This window comes from Oculina patagonica, chromosome 7 (assembly GCF_052425735.1).
Source record: "Oculina patagonica isolate OP01 chromosome 7, crgOcupat, whole genome shotgun sequence".
Classification (NCBI taxonomy): Eukaryota; Metazoa; Cnidaria; class Anthozoa; order Scleractinia; family Oculinidae; genus Oculina; species Oculina patagonica.
Window position 1 is genome coordinate 12,993,404 of NC_135764.1, and position 13,211 is coordinate 13,006,614.

Here is a 13,211-nt window from a genome sequence, read left to right on the forward strand (position 1 = left end):
GTATACCAAGCTGTGAAACTGCCATGTCGAACTTAATTCATCTCCTTGATGTAAAGCACAAGATTAACTGCTGGAGAAGTTTTCTGAGATGAAATTCGCGATGTAAACATTATTTGGATTACTCGAAGTCATCGCGGTCTGATCGACACTCCGAGCATCGCCAAAAATGAAAATCGTAATTATACACTGACAACAGAAGCAACTTGGCTGTGTCTTATTCTGTGGAAATAGTTTCGTATTTGCCGGGAGAGCTTGCAGCGCGGATCGAGACGAACGAGCAAAATACAATCCTGGTATGACTGTAAATAAGCTTACTTATGGATGTACTTGAGCTTAATTATAAATCCCGGTTATAAATCTCGGTTTTAATAAAGCTTTTTTATATTAATATGCCCTGGTTGTTTACGTGTCGAAGTATCACAGGCATTTGATTTGCAAGAAATGGCCTCAAAACAGTGTCTTTGTGCTTAACTCTGCTATCGGCCAGGGTTTCGGTTTGTCTTGAAAGTCAGGCGCGCATCTATTTGATTTGAGCATGTGATCATATTTAAAGAAGTATATACCTCAACCTTTTTGTCAAAAGATTATAGTTTCATCTACGATTAAAGAGTGGTTTTGCATTTAATAGGAGATAAGAAGTCACAAAACTCTTTATTTTAGAACTGACTAATTTTGGTATTTTATGATTCCAAAAATAAACCTATTAATTTAAATTAATTTCATTACTCTGATCTTACACTTTACTGTACTCATTGATAGGAGCATATTTAAATATCTTCTGTAGTTATGTTTTCATTGATGGGACATTCAAAGTTATGCTATAGGTTGCCATTTATGCAAGAAAGTGTTCTGCAGAAATTAAAAAATCATAATTTTAATTGGATGAGTAAAAAAAGGTGAAGGCAAGCACCCTTTCCTAAACTTACGTGTAATTTGGAGAGAAAGACACATGCTATTTCTATAAAAGGAAATATTTAATATGTGTTACTTAAACTCTTGAACACCAAACAGCAGCAGGTCTAAGTTTAATTCTCCTTACATAAAATGGACAAATAGTATACTAAAAAAGATGTTATGGACAGCACATCCATGATTTTTGCCAAAAATAAATCTATGATTTTCGATAGGTGTCTTGCATGTCTTGCATCACCAAACAATATTGTTTGCTACATGGTTCTTCTAACATCTTTCTTATTGGTAACCTTTGTCGAAGCTCTGTGATATGTACTGAATCTTTACTTTTGATGAATCTTTTAAACTATGTCCAGTTTTGTCACAAATTAGATCTTATATAGGAGTGATTTGTAAGTTTTTTGTCACTTCTCCCTTATTGTATCAGGCTATACTGATTTCTTTATTTTTGGTTTACAATTTCCTTCAGTTTCCTCCCTTCCAACTAGGAAAAATTCTGAATCTGCTCCTAATAAAGAAGGAAGAATTCATCCAGTTTTTGTTGTTTATAACAAAAGTAAAAGTGAAAGGTGAAAAGGTTATAAAACTTCAAACTTTTTAGCTTGTATGTTCTTTCAGGTAGAATAGCTATAACAAAACTGTTTGCGTGGCATTAGGAACTGAGTCAGTTAAGTGTGACGAATCTGAGCTACAATTTGGATATCTATATGTCTGAATTTATCAAAACCGGGTCAAAGAAAAGTGACGTCAGTATTGTTGAACAAGTACGTTACTGCGCGAATGGGCTTAAAACGCCACAAGAAAGGGGAAAAAAAGAAATACAGCGCTGAAAGGTAGAGAAGAGAGGGGACTGAAGAGAAAAAAAGACTGACATTCCTTTTAGTTTTTATATCACCGAGTTTGGAGATAGTTTCTGGCGAGAAAAAAACGCGTTTACAGCGATTTGCGCTTAAAATGGTGAAAATTTCCTTGAACTGGTTTTGATAAATTCAGACATATATCCTCTTTTGAACGGAATATAAGCACTTTGCTTTCATTTCATTTAACATATGAATTACAGTTAGTCTTGTATTTATGATGCTAATATAATGATGCATTTTTATATGTATATTTAGTAATAATGTCAATAATATAACAGATGCTCATCTTTTAGTGCTTCAAACCGCAGGTTAGTGTGACCTGACCCTTCGTGCTTTTTTTTCTTTGTTTTATTTGTGTTTTGTTATTATTATCAGTCCTATCCCTACAAGCAGGACATTTAACAATTAAAGAGGTCATTTTAAATACCCAAGCTAAAACACAAGGCTAATTAAATGGTATGGGAAGTAGAATTCCAGTTTAACAACCATAATAGTTGTAATAGCTGCATAACCAGACTGCACTCAATTTCTGTAGTCCAAGAAATTTGATACTGTAATGTGCAATTTTGAATTTTCAATACACAGTTTTCCCTGAGAAAGAGGAAAGTTTTTTTTTATTATTTTCTCCTGTGACTTTATTATTATCTTTTTGGCTCACTGATTGCAATTTAACCTTTTTAAAAATTTGTCATCCCTGAGTAAAAAAAAATTTAACATTAATAGCAATAGTCGAATGCTCCCTGCTTCCGAAAACATGGCCAAAATATACTGCAGCTTTTAAGAAATTGTTTTTAATTATTCCATGTTATCTAGCAAAGTAAGTACATGTCCAGATGAAAAGTTATTGCTGCATTGAAAATTAAAATACAGGAGACTTAAAGAAATATTTCGGAGCAACATCAGTCAGATAAGGAACTTGAATGAGGTAAAACATGTAAAGATATTCCTAAACTACTCCATTACTCAGTATCAAAGTCCTAGCTATAAACTTGCGAGGCTGCTGTACAACATATAAAAGCATCGAAGAAAGAACGGCATGATTCATACAGTCGTATTTCGGCAAAAATATGGTCTCTGTTTGTCCCTGTCGATCTTTATGCTTTGTGTCTCCTTGTCGCTGCGCTCTAAAACGAGTAAGTAAATTGTCTTGCGCCTCCTCGTATACGACATCTCCGACGCGTTTTCATGCTGTTCACGACTGAATTTGTCGGGAAAAATGCTACTGCAGACATCCGAACCACTAGAATTACCCTCACTTTCATGATCACTTTCAAGGAAGTGCTCAAGAAAGGCTTGATGTAACTGAGGAGTAGAAACAGATGAAAAAAATCTAATATCTGCTTCACTTGAAGAGGTAATTTTGGACGCCATTTTGTTTATTTTTCTCCGCGCGACGTCCTCGCAAAAATCCTCGCAGCAGTACGCGCGCGTACCACACGCGATGGCGCAATTTGTGCTAAATATAGCAAAATTGTTCCATATCATGGGGACACCCCCCAATACTAAAATGGCATGCGCTTACGGTCTCCGTCCCCGATTATGGCTCCTGGTTCACTCTAGAAAGGCCATTCATTTTCTTTGCGCCATTAAAAAGTTTACACAAAGATATGTTATTCACCAAAATTTTCAGCCTCCAACGTTCGCTATAACCATACGAAATCTTTCCCAAAACTCGACAACTGAACGCCGCCATCTTTCAGCTAGTAATGTGTGCGTGATGTCAAAGAGCTCAGCCTGAAGTTTGGCGGGATAATTTTGATAGTCTAAACTCCTTTTTTGTATTTCTTGGAACTCTGTTTGAGCAAAATGGAGCTGCACAAACACGCATTTTGACAAACAAAAGCCACTGCGAAGAAACAAGGAGTTTCGAGTATTTAAATTCCTCCAAACTTCATGTGCTACTATGATCAAATTTTTGATTTCATTTTTTTACATTTTCGTGAACAATTAGACTTTCTTTCTCACCATGCCAAATTTCAATCTATTACGAACATCAGAAGTCGTTTTATTATAACAATTATTCCATAGAATTTACGACCGCCATTAATCAACCTTGTTCCAATGCGAAGCTTGGTTGCGAATAGGGAGAAAATGACGTCAAAGTCCAAAGTTTTTGTTTCTTTTCGCGTGATTTTCAATACATATTGTTATTGTAGCGATGTCTTTTTAAACTAAACTTGATTTCTGTTTGATCGCGCTAAACAGAATAAAAAAATAAAGGATCCTGCCCGGCGATCGCGTGCTTTCATAAAGCGATGACGTCATCAGTTACACGTCATCGCTTAAAAAGCGTTCTCTGCTAAATGGATAACTTTGTGCAAATTGTTCTGCCCAGATAATTGCGTAAGTTACTCACATTAAAAAAAATAGCATACAATACGATGAAACTAAAGATCAGCGTATCCCTGTATTTGCTGGAATAGGCCAGAAAAAGGGTAAAAGCTACCTACCTGTACAAGCGCTAGCCATGGCGAGTTTGGTTTCCTCCATAAAATTAAACAGCACAATAAACGTGAAAAACAGAATCCACTTCTGAAGAACCATGTCTGAAAAACTGCAATGATAAATATAAGAAATGCTCTTTTTATCATAATGTTCGTATGATCATATTTTTATTTCATTTCTTTTTTCTTAGCGACAACGGTAACAATAGCTATGATTTCGGTAGACGACAAAACAGTTTTCTTTGGCGTGAGAAAGTCGATTTGTGTGCAAGGTCGTCGACCATTATGGGCTTACTTGGAAAAATAGAGTAGATAATCCTCCGATGGTGTCTTATTTTTTTAAATCTCGCATCTTAAGTTAAAAAATTTATACATCGAGCTTCCTTAACATGCCCGCGCTCGCTCGCAGTCGACTAGTAGTTAGCGCGTCTCCTGTGTAGACAAAGTTCTTTATCAAGTTCCTCACAATTACTGAAGGTTTAGGGCTATAAATTTTAAAAAACAGTTTTTGATGCCTTTGGAAGTTGCCCCTGTTTGAAATAACAATCCCACTTCATCAGCTATGAGTTCGATAGTCAAAATCTTAGCATAAAAAATTGAGAAGGTTCTAAAGAAAAATACTACATTAAACGCTTTAATTGCTATTTTACATCGCATCCCAAATATTTTCTTAAATTGCAACCATGAGTTAAATCGGAGCGAGTAACGTTTCTCAAACTGATGTGGAGTGTAGTTTACCCTCAACAAAACCAATTCTTATTTTACACTGAAAAACACATAAATGTGGCTTTGTTACGAAGCAAAAAAAAAACTATCTGAGTAATAAAAGCCGAAGAAAAGACAAGCAGAAAAATAGCTTTGTTGTGAACCAAATAAACTACTGATTTAAGGAAGAAAAGCCACGTAACGTTGAGAATGCAAAACTCCAACTTTACCTCAAAGTATATGCCCTGCTTGAACCGCTCAAGACCTCTGAAGAGACTGATTGAGTTAATATTCCTCACTAATGCTTAAGTGCACGTATTCTTCAGCTTGATTGGTCAATTAGCATGTCCAATATTGACTAAAACAACTGTCAATGTTTTGAAACATAGTTAAAATAACAATGAGAACATCAAAACTAAAGTAAACGAAGAGAAATGTCATCAAATATCAATCCTTTTAACACGATGTTTAACATGAAGACAATCGCGAGAGACTGACATTCTAAAACACCTGCATTTAAAACTGACATTCACATTAGCCTTTTGTTTCAACAGTTGTTTCTCGGTTTTAATGAATTGTTTGGCAAGCTTTTAAAACCAAAGTCCATCGTGAGAGCTAGCACTAAAAAACAACTCCAGACAAGGCTCTTGTTTCCGCAGTGTGAGTTGTGTTGGGGGTTTGTGACCATATTTTCCATATATATTTAATTTTATTATATTCAATAATAAAAGGCGGCAAAATGAAACAAATTAAGTTCAAGAACCACTTAGAGTTTATTTGCATTTATATGACAAACATATTAGCCTCGGTAGTCCCGAGTTCAAATCCTCGGTCACGCATTATATGTAGCCAACTGGTCTGCCTCCTTCCAGTTGGGATTTGTAACCTTGTTCTGTTATGTTCATTTAAGTGTCATTGTCAGAGTAAACCAGGCAATGCCAAAAGATGGGGGTCAGCCGATTTCCCTCATATTTTCAGCATTTAAAACCTATCAGATAAGATTGTGATTGGTGGCATTTAAATGATTTTCTGCCTTTTCAATCTTGAGATTGACCACCCCCCTAGTTTTTGGCACAGAAAGTGCCAAAAATCCTCATAAAAAAGGCCAATTTCTCAGTACAGGAAACAGATCTTCCTTTTGCATTTCGTGCACAAAACTTTTTCTCAAGGTAAATTAACTGGTTGTTGATGTTTTGCATGCTTAGAAACACCTTTCCAATTCAACTGTAATTTTTACTATATTTTCTAAACTAGGTAGGTAGCTTGTGTCTTGCCACAGAGTGAATTTGGGGGATTTTCAAATTCAATTTTTTCAAAAGTGCGATAGTTTATTTTTTATTAAAAGCCATTTTATAACAGTCCATACCCTTCTTATTCGAAAACAAGAATTTATTGATTGGCACGATAAATTTTTTTTCCACGAATTTAGTTCAAAAATGGCTCTGATCGCTCTTATGGCTATTTTCCCGCCAAAATTAAATCACACTAAAATATCACATAACATCGATACAATTATATTTTGAAATGAAATAGTTGTATTTTAATTCATTGAAAGGAGTAGAAACTTCATTAAATGTGTTAATAATTGATTTCGAATTAACTATGTTAATTAACCCTCGGACGTACAAGGGGGGGGGGGGTGGATGCCACCACCCCATGAGGGTTTTTTAAATTTTGAAAAAACGATTTACTCTACAATGCTGAAACTTTCATTAGCTGTTCATTCATCCTTTGCGGAAATTTTGATATGTCAACGATGTGTCCGTGGTGTGTGACGTTGCCGTGACAACGTCATAAATGCAAGCAGGTCTTGCCAAAAATCGTCATTTTTACCATTTTTCTTAATTTTTTCAAGTTTTTTAAAACAGAAGTGCAAGATGTGTTTATTTTTACATTCCGTAAGCATTCTGGCTTGATTTTGCATCAATTCCCGTTATTTTCTGACTTTCTAAGAAAATGTTGAAATCCAAGATGGCGGATTCAAGATGGCGGCTCTAATGACGTCACAGCCAATTAAAATTATGTCATCTTATAGAGTACGCTGAGGGTTTTCTTCCAAGTTCAAAATAATTTCTCTACGCCTTAATATAACGAAAACTCCGGGGAGGGGCTCCATCCACCCCCCCCCCCCGCCCCTTGTACGATGGTGGGGGTCTGAGTTGGCTTGTACGTCCGAGGGTTAAAGTAATAGATACCGCAGTCCGTGCATAAATTCATTGTGTATTTCCTGCGAAAACTAAGTCGTATTACGTAAGCATTGCTTCGATTTTCATAGTTTAGTTTGGTATGTCTAAAAGCGAGATTATAAACGTAATATATAAGGCGGTCTTTGAAGTAATGATCCAAGGTACCAAAGAAAGAAACCACGAGTCGAGACGTTATTTCTCACGTTCGACACGGAATTTTGTCAGTTTCAATTCATACTATCACGTTTCATTCGGGACAAACACTCTTATATAAAGTATGAATTGTTCGTTAGCTTCACAAGAATCACCTTGTAGTCTTCTCGAATATAGTACAACTGTTCTACCGTTAGATGCTTGAAAACAAGATGTTACAGTTCGCTTACTACTCGAGGTCTTGTTGTGAGTGGCAAGCGAGGATGGCGAGCTCGAAGTTCAGAAATCACTGAGGGAGCTTTCTTCATTCAGTTCAGGTCACTTTGACTTATCCGTAGATAGAGTGGCAGGTATGAGCATCTGTCCAGAATACTAAAAGAGAAATAAGAGGCGACTGCATGCGACTGGCGACCTTGAAATAATACCTGTTGCTATCACTGCACAAAGATCAATGCAAACAGATTAATGACCCACGCCGTGTTTGCATGACCTTTGTAACACTGTCACGCTGGTTGTAATTTGAGCTCCTCTCTTTTCAAGTTAGTCTTTAGTTCTTTTCATACCAAAACAGACACAAACACGCATACAAGACCCAAGTAGACGTACACAGGTAGAAGTTTAGCTGAGCAATTTTTATGCTAGAAGGAAGCATTTTTTCCTTATACCATTGCTTATACAATCTGGCTATAGAGCAACTGTTATCGTAACACTCTTGATGAAATTGTGTGCTAATTATTTAATGTACTCTCATTTGACCAATAAACGCACAAATCTCTGTTTTGGATATATGTTGTTGAAGACTGTATTCTCGTTTTTATCACTGAAGACGACTGTAATATGTCCCAACACCCATCTAAATTTGCACAGAAGCACAACGTTCAGCAATATGGCCCATAAAGTTCATAAATCTGAGCTTTCATTTCCTATAATAAAACAACAATCATAGATCATGGGGCACCTGTGGAGATAATGATGATAATGTTGTTGTTGTTGTTGTTGTTGTTGATGATGATGATGATGATGATGATGATGATGATGATGGTGGGGGTGGCGGTGGTGATGATGATGACGATGATGATTGCATTTTGACTGCTATGACTGTAATCAGGACATCTTTTTTCAGATGAAAGTCTTCAAAGCCGAAATTTAACACACAAAACCAGACAAGAAACCCACTAAATGCAGTGACTTTTGTGGGGTTTTTCTGTTTGCAGGCCCGCTTTACAACAATTTTCACGGACGAGTACTATCCTTTCGGGTATTTTCCTTGGACGGGCACTATTTAAACAATAGAGTGTTTCTGTCGAGGAACTATCGACTGATAGTTGTCCCGCGGAAATTTGATGTTCTTGAAAAAAAATATTAGCCCGAGAAGCGAAGCTTTAAGGGCTAATATGCTAGTTTTAAGAACATCAAATTTCCAAGGGGCAATTATCAGACCGATAGTTCCGAGACAGAAACACTCTATCGTTTTTATTATTCACCACTAAATTTTTTCCGGCTTCGGCGCGCCCATTCAAAAACGAGCATCGTGAATTATTTTTTACTTTTCAAAACGAAAAACTCAATTGAAAGCCGAAATTTAACAAACGAAACAAAATCAGACAAGAAATCCACTAAATGCAGTGATTTTGGTTGTTTTTTTTTGTCTGCAGGCACACTTGTTTACAAAAAATTTCACGGGCGGGCACTATCCATCCGGGCATTTTTCTCGGACGGGCACTATGAGCTGATAGTGCCCTCCGCGGATGAACACCATCGCGTCACGTGATCAATTTAATCCAATCAGAATCTGAGAAAATTTTTTGGTGAACTATAATCGCTGATAGGGCATGATTGTGCGTTGGCTTAAAAGTGCTTTAAATTTTAGGTTTTGGATAGCGATAGTCCACTGTATGTTTTGGATAGCGATAGTCGACTCGGCTGAGCCTCGTTGATTAATCTAACTCATAGAAAACTCGGGTTACTAATTTTCAAATATAAAACAGTGATACACAGTTTTGTAATGGCCACACCCAGCTTCTTAGAATCAAGGAAACTGATGTATACAAAACATCATTTTTTTGAAATGCCAGTGGGTTACATCTATAAATATTCAACATTTGAACAACGAGATCACTCTTTGAAAGAGTAATCTCAACGAGATTACTCTTTCCTTTAATTTATGTTGGTTGAATGTTGGATATTTTGTTGTACAGGCAATCAAGTGATCGTAAAGGAAAAACGAATATAATTGTTAGACATGCACTACAGTGTCACTGGCACGATGTATACTCGTGTAAGCATTTCTCCTGTACATCGGCTAACTCTCGCCCCGCCCAATTATTTATTTTGATAGTTAAAAAGCCGGGCAATAGGTTGGCTTAATATTCCATTTGCACGATTTTTTCTTAGGGTTTCTGTAGTACAAATCTTTTACAGTACAAATGAAATCTGCTTCAAGGTTGTAGGTGAACCACGCCCTCACAGAAATTTATCGTGGCTGAAAGGTACACAACACGAAACAAAGTTGTTGTTGCCACTATCACGACCTTTGTCAAGTTTGACCAGGCGTTTGTGCTACAAAAATTAAGAATTATTTTTCTTAATTTAATTCACAAATAGTTTTGAATAAGAAAGGAAACCAGAGCTAGTTAAATAAGTTTTCTCATAGTGGCGAATCATAAGCAAAAGTGTGTGCATCTTAAGCATCCTATAATGGATTAGCTTGACTATCGCTTGGGTACGAATTCTGATCTGACCAGACGATTCAGTTATAAAATATGACACAGACATATACTAGACATTGATTCTCGTGACCTGAAACGAACATTTTGTTTATCTCTTATATCGGTAAACGATGCCCATATAAATTGATGAACCTTGTGCTTCTATGAAAATTCACACACGAGCTGGGTCACATTTCAGTTTTCTCCAATGACCAAAACGAAAATGCAGTCCTCGACAAAGATGAAAACAGAGATGTTTTCTGTTTTTATTGGTTAAATTGGTGTTACTACTTACTTCGGGTGCGTCACGATGACACTTGAGTTATAGAAATGAAAAAATATGCTTCCTGTCACTAAAGGTTCTTGAAAAAAATACACAGCTGATCTGAACTTCTACCTATGTTTACTTGGGTCTTGTGTGCGTTTTTGTGTCTCTTTTAAGATGAAAAGAATTCGAGACTAACTTGAAAATGCAGTCGCCTGTTACTTCTTTTTTAGTGTTCTGGACAGATGCTCATACCTGCCACTCTATCTACGGATAAGTCAAAGTGACCTGAACTGAATGAAGAAAGCTCCCTCAGTGATTTCTGAACTTCGAGATCGCCATCCTCGCTTGCCACTCACAACAAGACCTCGAGTAGTAAGCGAACTGTAACATCTTGTTTTCAAGCATCTAACGGTAGAACAGTTGTACTATATTCGAGAAGACTACAAGGTGATTCTTGTGAAGCTAACGAACAATTCATACTTTATATAAGAGTGTTTGTCCCGAATGAAACGTGATAGTATGAATTGAAACTGACAAAATTCCGTGTCGAACGTGAGAAATAACGTCTCGACTCGTGGATTCTTTCTATGGTACCTTGGATCATTACTTCAAAGACCGCCTTATATATTACGTTTATAATCTCGCTTTTAAGACATACCAAACTAAACTATGAAAATCGAAGCAATGCTTACGTGATACGACTTAGTTTTCGCAGGAAATACACAATGAATTTATGCACGGACTGCGGTATCTATTACTTTAACCCTCGGACGTACAAGCCAACTCACACCCCCACCATCGTACAAGAGGGGGGGGGGTGGATGGAGCCCCTCCCCGGAGTTTTCGTTATATTATATTAAGGCGTAGAGAAATTATTTTGAACTTGGAAGAAAGCCCTCAGCGTACTCTATAAGATGACATAATTTTAATTGGCTGTGACGTCATTAGAGCCGCTATCTTCGATGCGCGATCTTGGATTTCAACATTTTCTTAGAAAGTCAGAAAATAACGGGAATTGATGCAAAATCAAGCCAGAATGCTTACGGAATGTAAAAATAAACACATCTTGCACTTCTGTTTTAAAAAACTTGAAAAAATTAAGAAAAATGGTAAAAATGACGATTTTTGGCAAGACCTGCTTGTATTTATGACGTTGCCATGGCAACGTCACACACCACGGACAAATCGTTGACATATCAAAATTTCCGCAAAGGATGAATGAACAGCTAATGAAAGTTTCAGCATTGTAGTGTAAATCGTTTTTTCAAAATTTAGAAAAAACCTCATGGGGTGGTGGCATCCACCCCCCCCCCCCCCTTGTACGTCCGAGGGTTAATTAACATAGTTAATTCGCAATCAATTATTAACACATTTAATGAAGTTTCTACTCCTTTCAATGAATTAAAATACAACTGTTTCATTTCAAAATATAATTGTATCGATGTTATGTGATATTTTAGTGTGATTTAATTTTGGCGGGAAAATAGCCATAAGAGCGATCAGAGCCATTTTTGAACTAAATTCGCGGAAAAAGAATTTATTGTGCCAATCAATAAATTCTTGTTTTCGAATAAGAAGGGTATGGGCTGTTATAAAATGGCTTTTAATAAAAAATAAACTATCGCACTTTTGAAAAAATTGAATTTGAAAATCCCCCAAATTCACTCTGTGGCAAGACACAAGCTACCTACCTAGTTTAGAAAATATAGTAAAAATTACAGTTGAATTGGAAAGGTGTTTCTAAGAATGTAAAACATCAACAACCAGTTAATTTACCTTGAGAAAAAGTTTTGTGCACGAAATGCAAAAGGAAGATCTGTTTCCTGTACTGAGAATTTGGCCTTTTTTATGAGGATTTTTGGCACTCTCTGTGCCAAAAACTAGGGGGTGGCCAATCTCAAGATTAAAAAGGCAGAAAATCATTTAAATGCCACCAATCTTAATCTTATCTGATAGGTTTTAAATGCTGAAAATATGAGGGAAATCGGCTGACCCCCATCTTTTGGCATTGCCTGGTTTACTCTGACAATGACACTTAAATATTAGTTTCCTCTGTTTCAGTGGCATGCCTGTAAACTAGCTATCTCGAAGCCAAGTGCACAACCACTATAAACAACATTATTTATTTTTTATTATTTATTTAACATGAATTCATGATTAAATGCAGCTGGCGGGGAAAAGCCTCGCAAAACTGCCACGTTTGTAGACAACAAATGAACATGTAGATCTCAACGCTTTCTTTAAAAGCCAATAATAAATTTATAGAGTATTTGAAAGTGACGATGTTGCAAACAATTGGGAGCACCTGAATCACCAAGAATCAAGCACTGCTGATTATTATTTGGTAGGACGCAGTTGGCGTGCATGGAAATTACGGGTCAGACAAAAACCGTCACGATTGTAGACTGAATAAAAGACAATGTCAGATTTCAGCTGTTCCTCGATCAGACACATCAAGAAAGGCAATATTCACAACAAACAGAAGATAAAAGACCACTTAGAGGATATTTGCATTGAAGTGTCAAATAAACACGCTGATCAAACAGAACTCAAAAATTCCTGTTTATTTAAATTGATATAAATGGCTGGTGCGCCAAGGCTTACCAGAAACTCTTTTCATATAATTATAGAGAAGAAATCCAAACAATGAATTAAATAACACACCAAGCTACGCAGGGGTTAAGTTTTACTTGGTTACTAGAATAAAACAAACCCAATTTTTGCGATAGATACTCGATGCAGGATTATAATTAAGCCAAACAAACTAAACTTGTCTCTCGTATTGAAAACTACACACAGTGTAGGGTCAGGTAAGTAAACAAAGCCTGTTTTCAAACTCTTAATAGTTTAAAGCATTTTTACAGGTTTATTTGAGGTTTATGTACACATACGCCATGTTCTTAATGTTTTGGAAGCTTAATTTATTGCTCAATTTATGACAATAGCTATCTTTCCATAAAGAGAAGAGCACTTCT

The 13,211-nt window shown here is 36.4% G+C and overlaps 1 protein-coding gene and 1 long non-coding RNA gene across 2 annotated transcripts in view; one reads left to right on the forward strand and one right to left on the reverse strand.

The window, feature by feature from the left end:
- Window positions 1-5,187, reverse strand: part of LOC144661278 (ryncolin-1-like) — an 8,699-nt gene extending 3,512 nt beyond the window's left edge. Inside the window, exons 1-2 of the mRNA XM_078521984.1 lie at window positions 5,152-5,187; window positions 4,223-4,326 (exon numbers count right to left, since the gene is read on the reverse strand). Coding sequence (XP_078378110.1) covers window positions 4,223-4,316 — 94 coding nt within the window. The 5' untranslated portion in view covers window positions 4,317-4,326; window positions 5,152-5,187. The remainder of the gene's footprint in view (window positions 1-4,222; window positions 4,327-5,151) is intronic.
- LOC144661303 (uncharacterized) overlaps window positions 1-13,211 on the forward strand; it is a 45,617-nt gene that overhangs the window by 21,906 nt on the left and 10,500 nt on the right. The window lies entirely within an intron of this gene.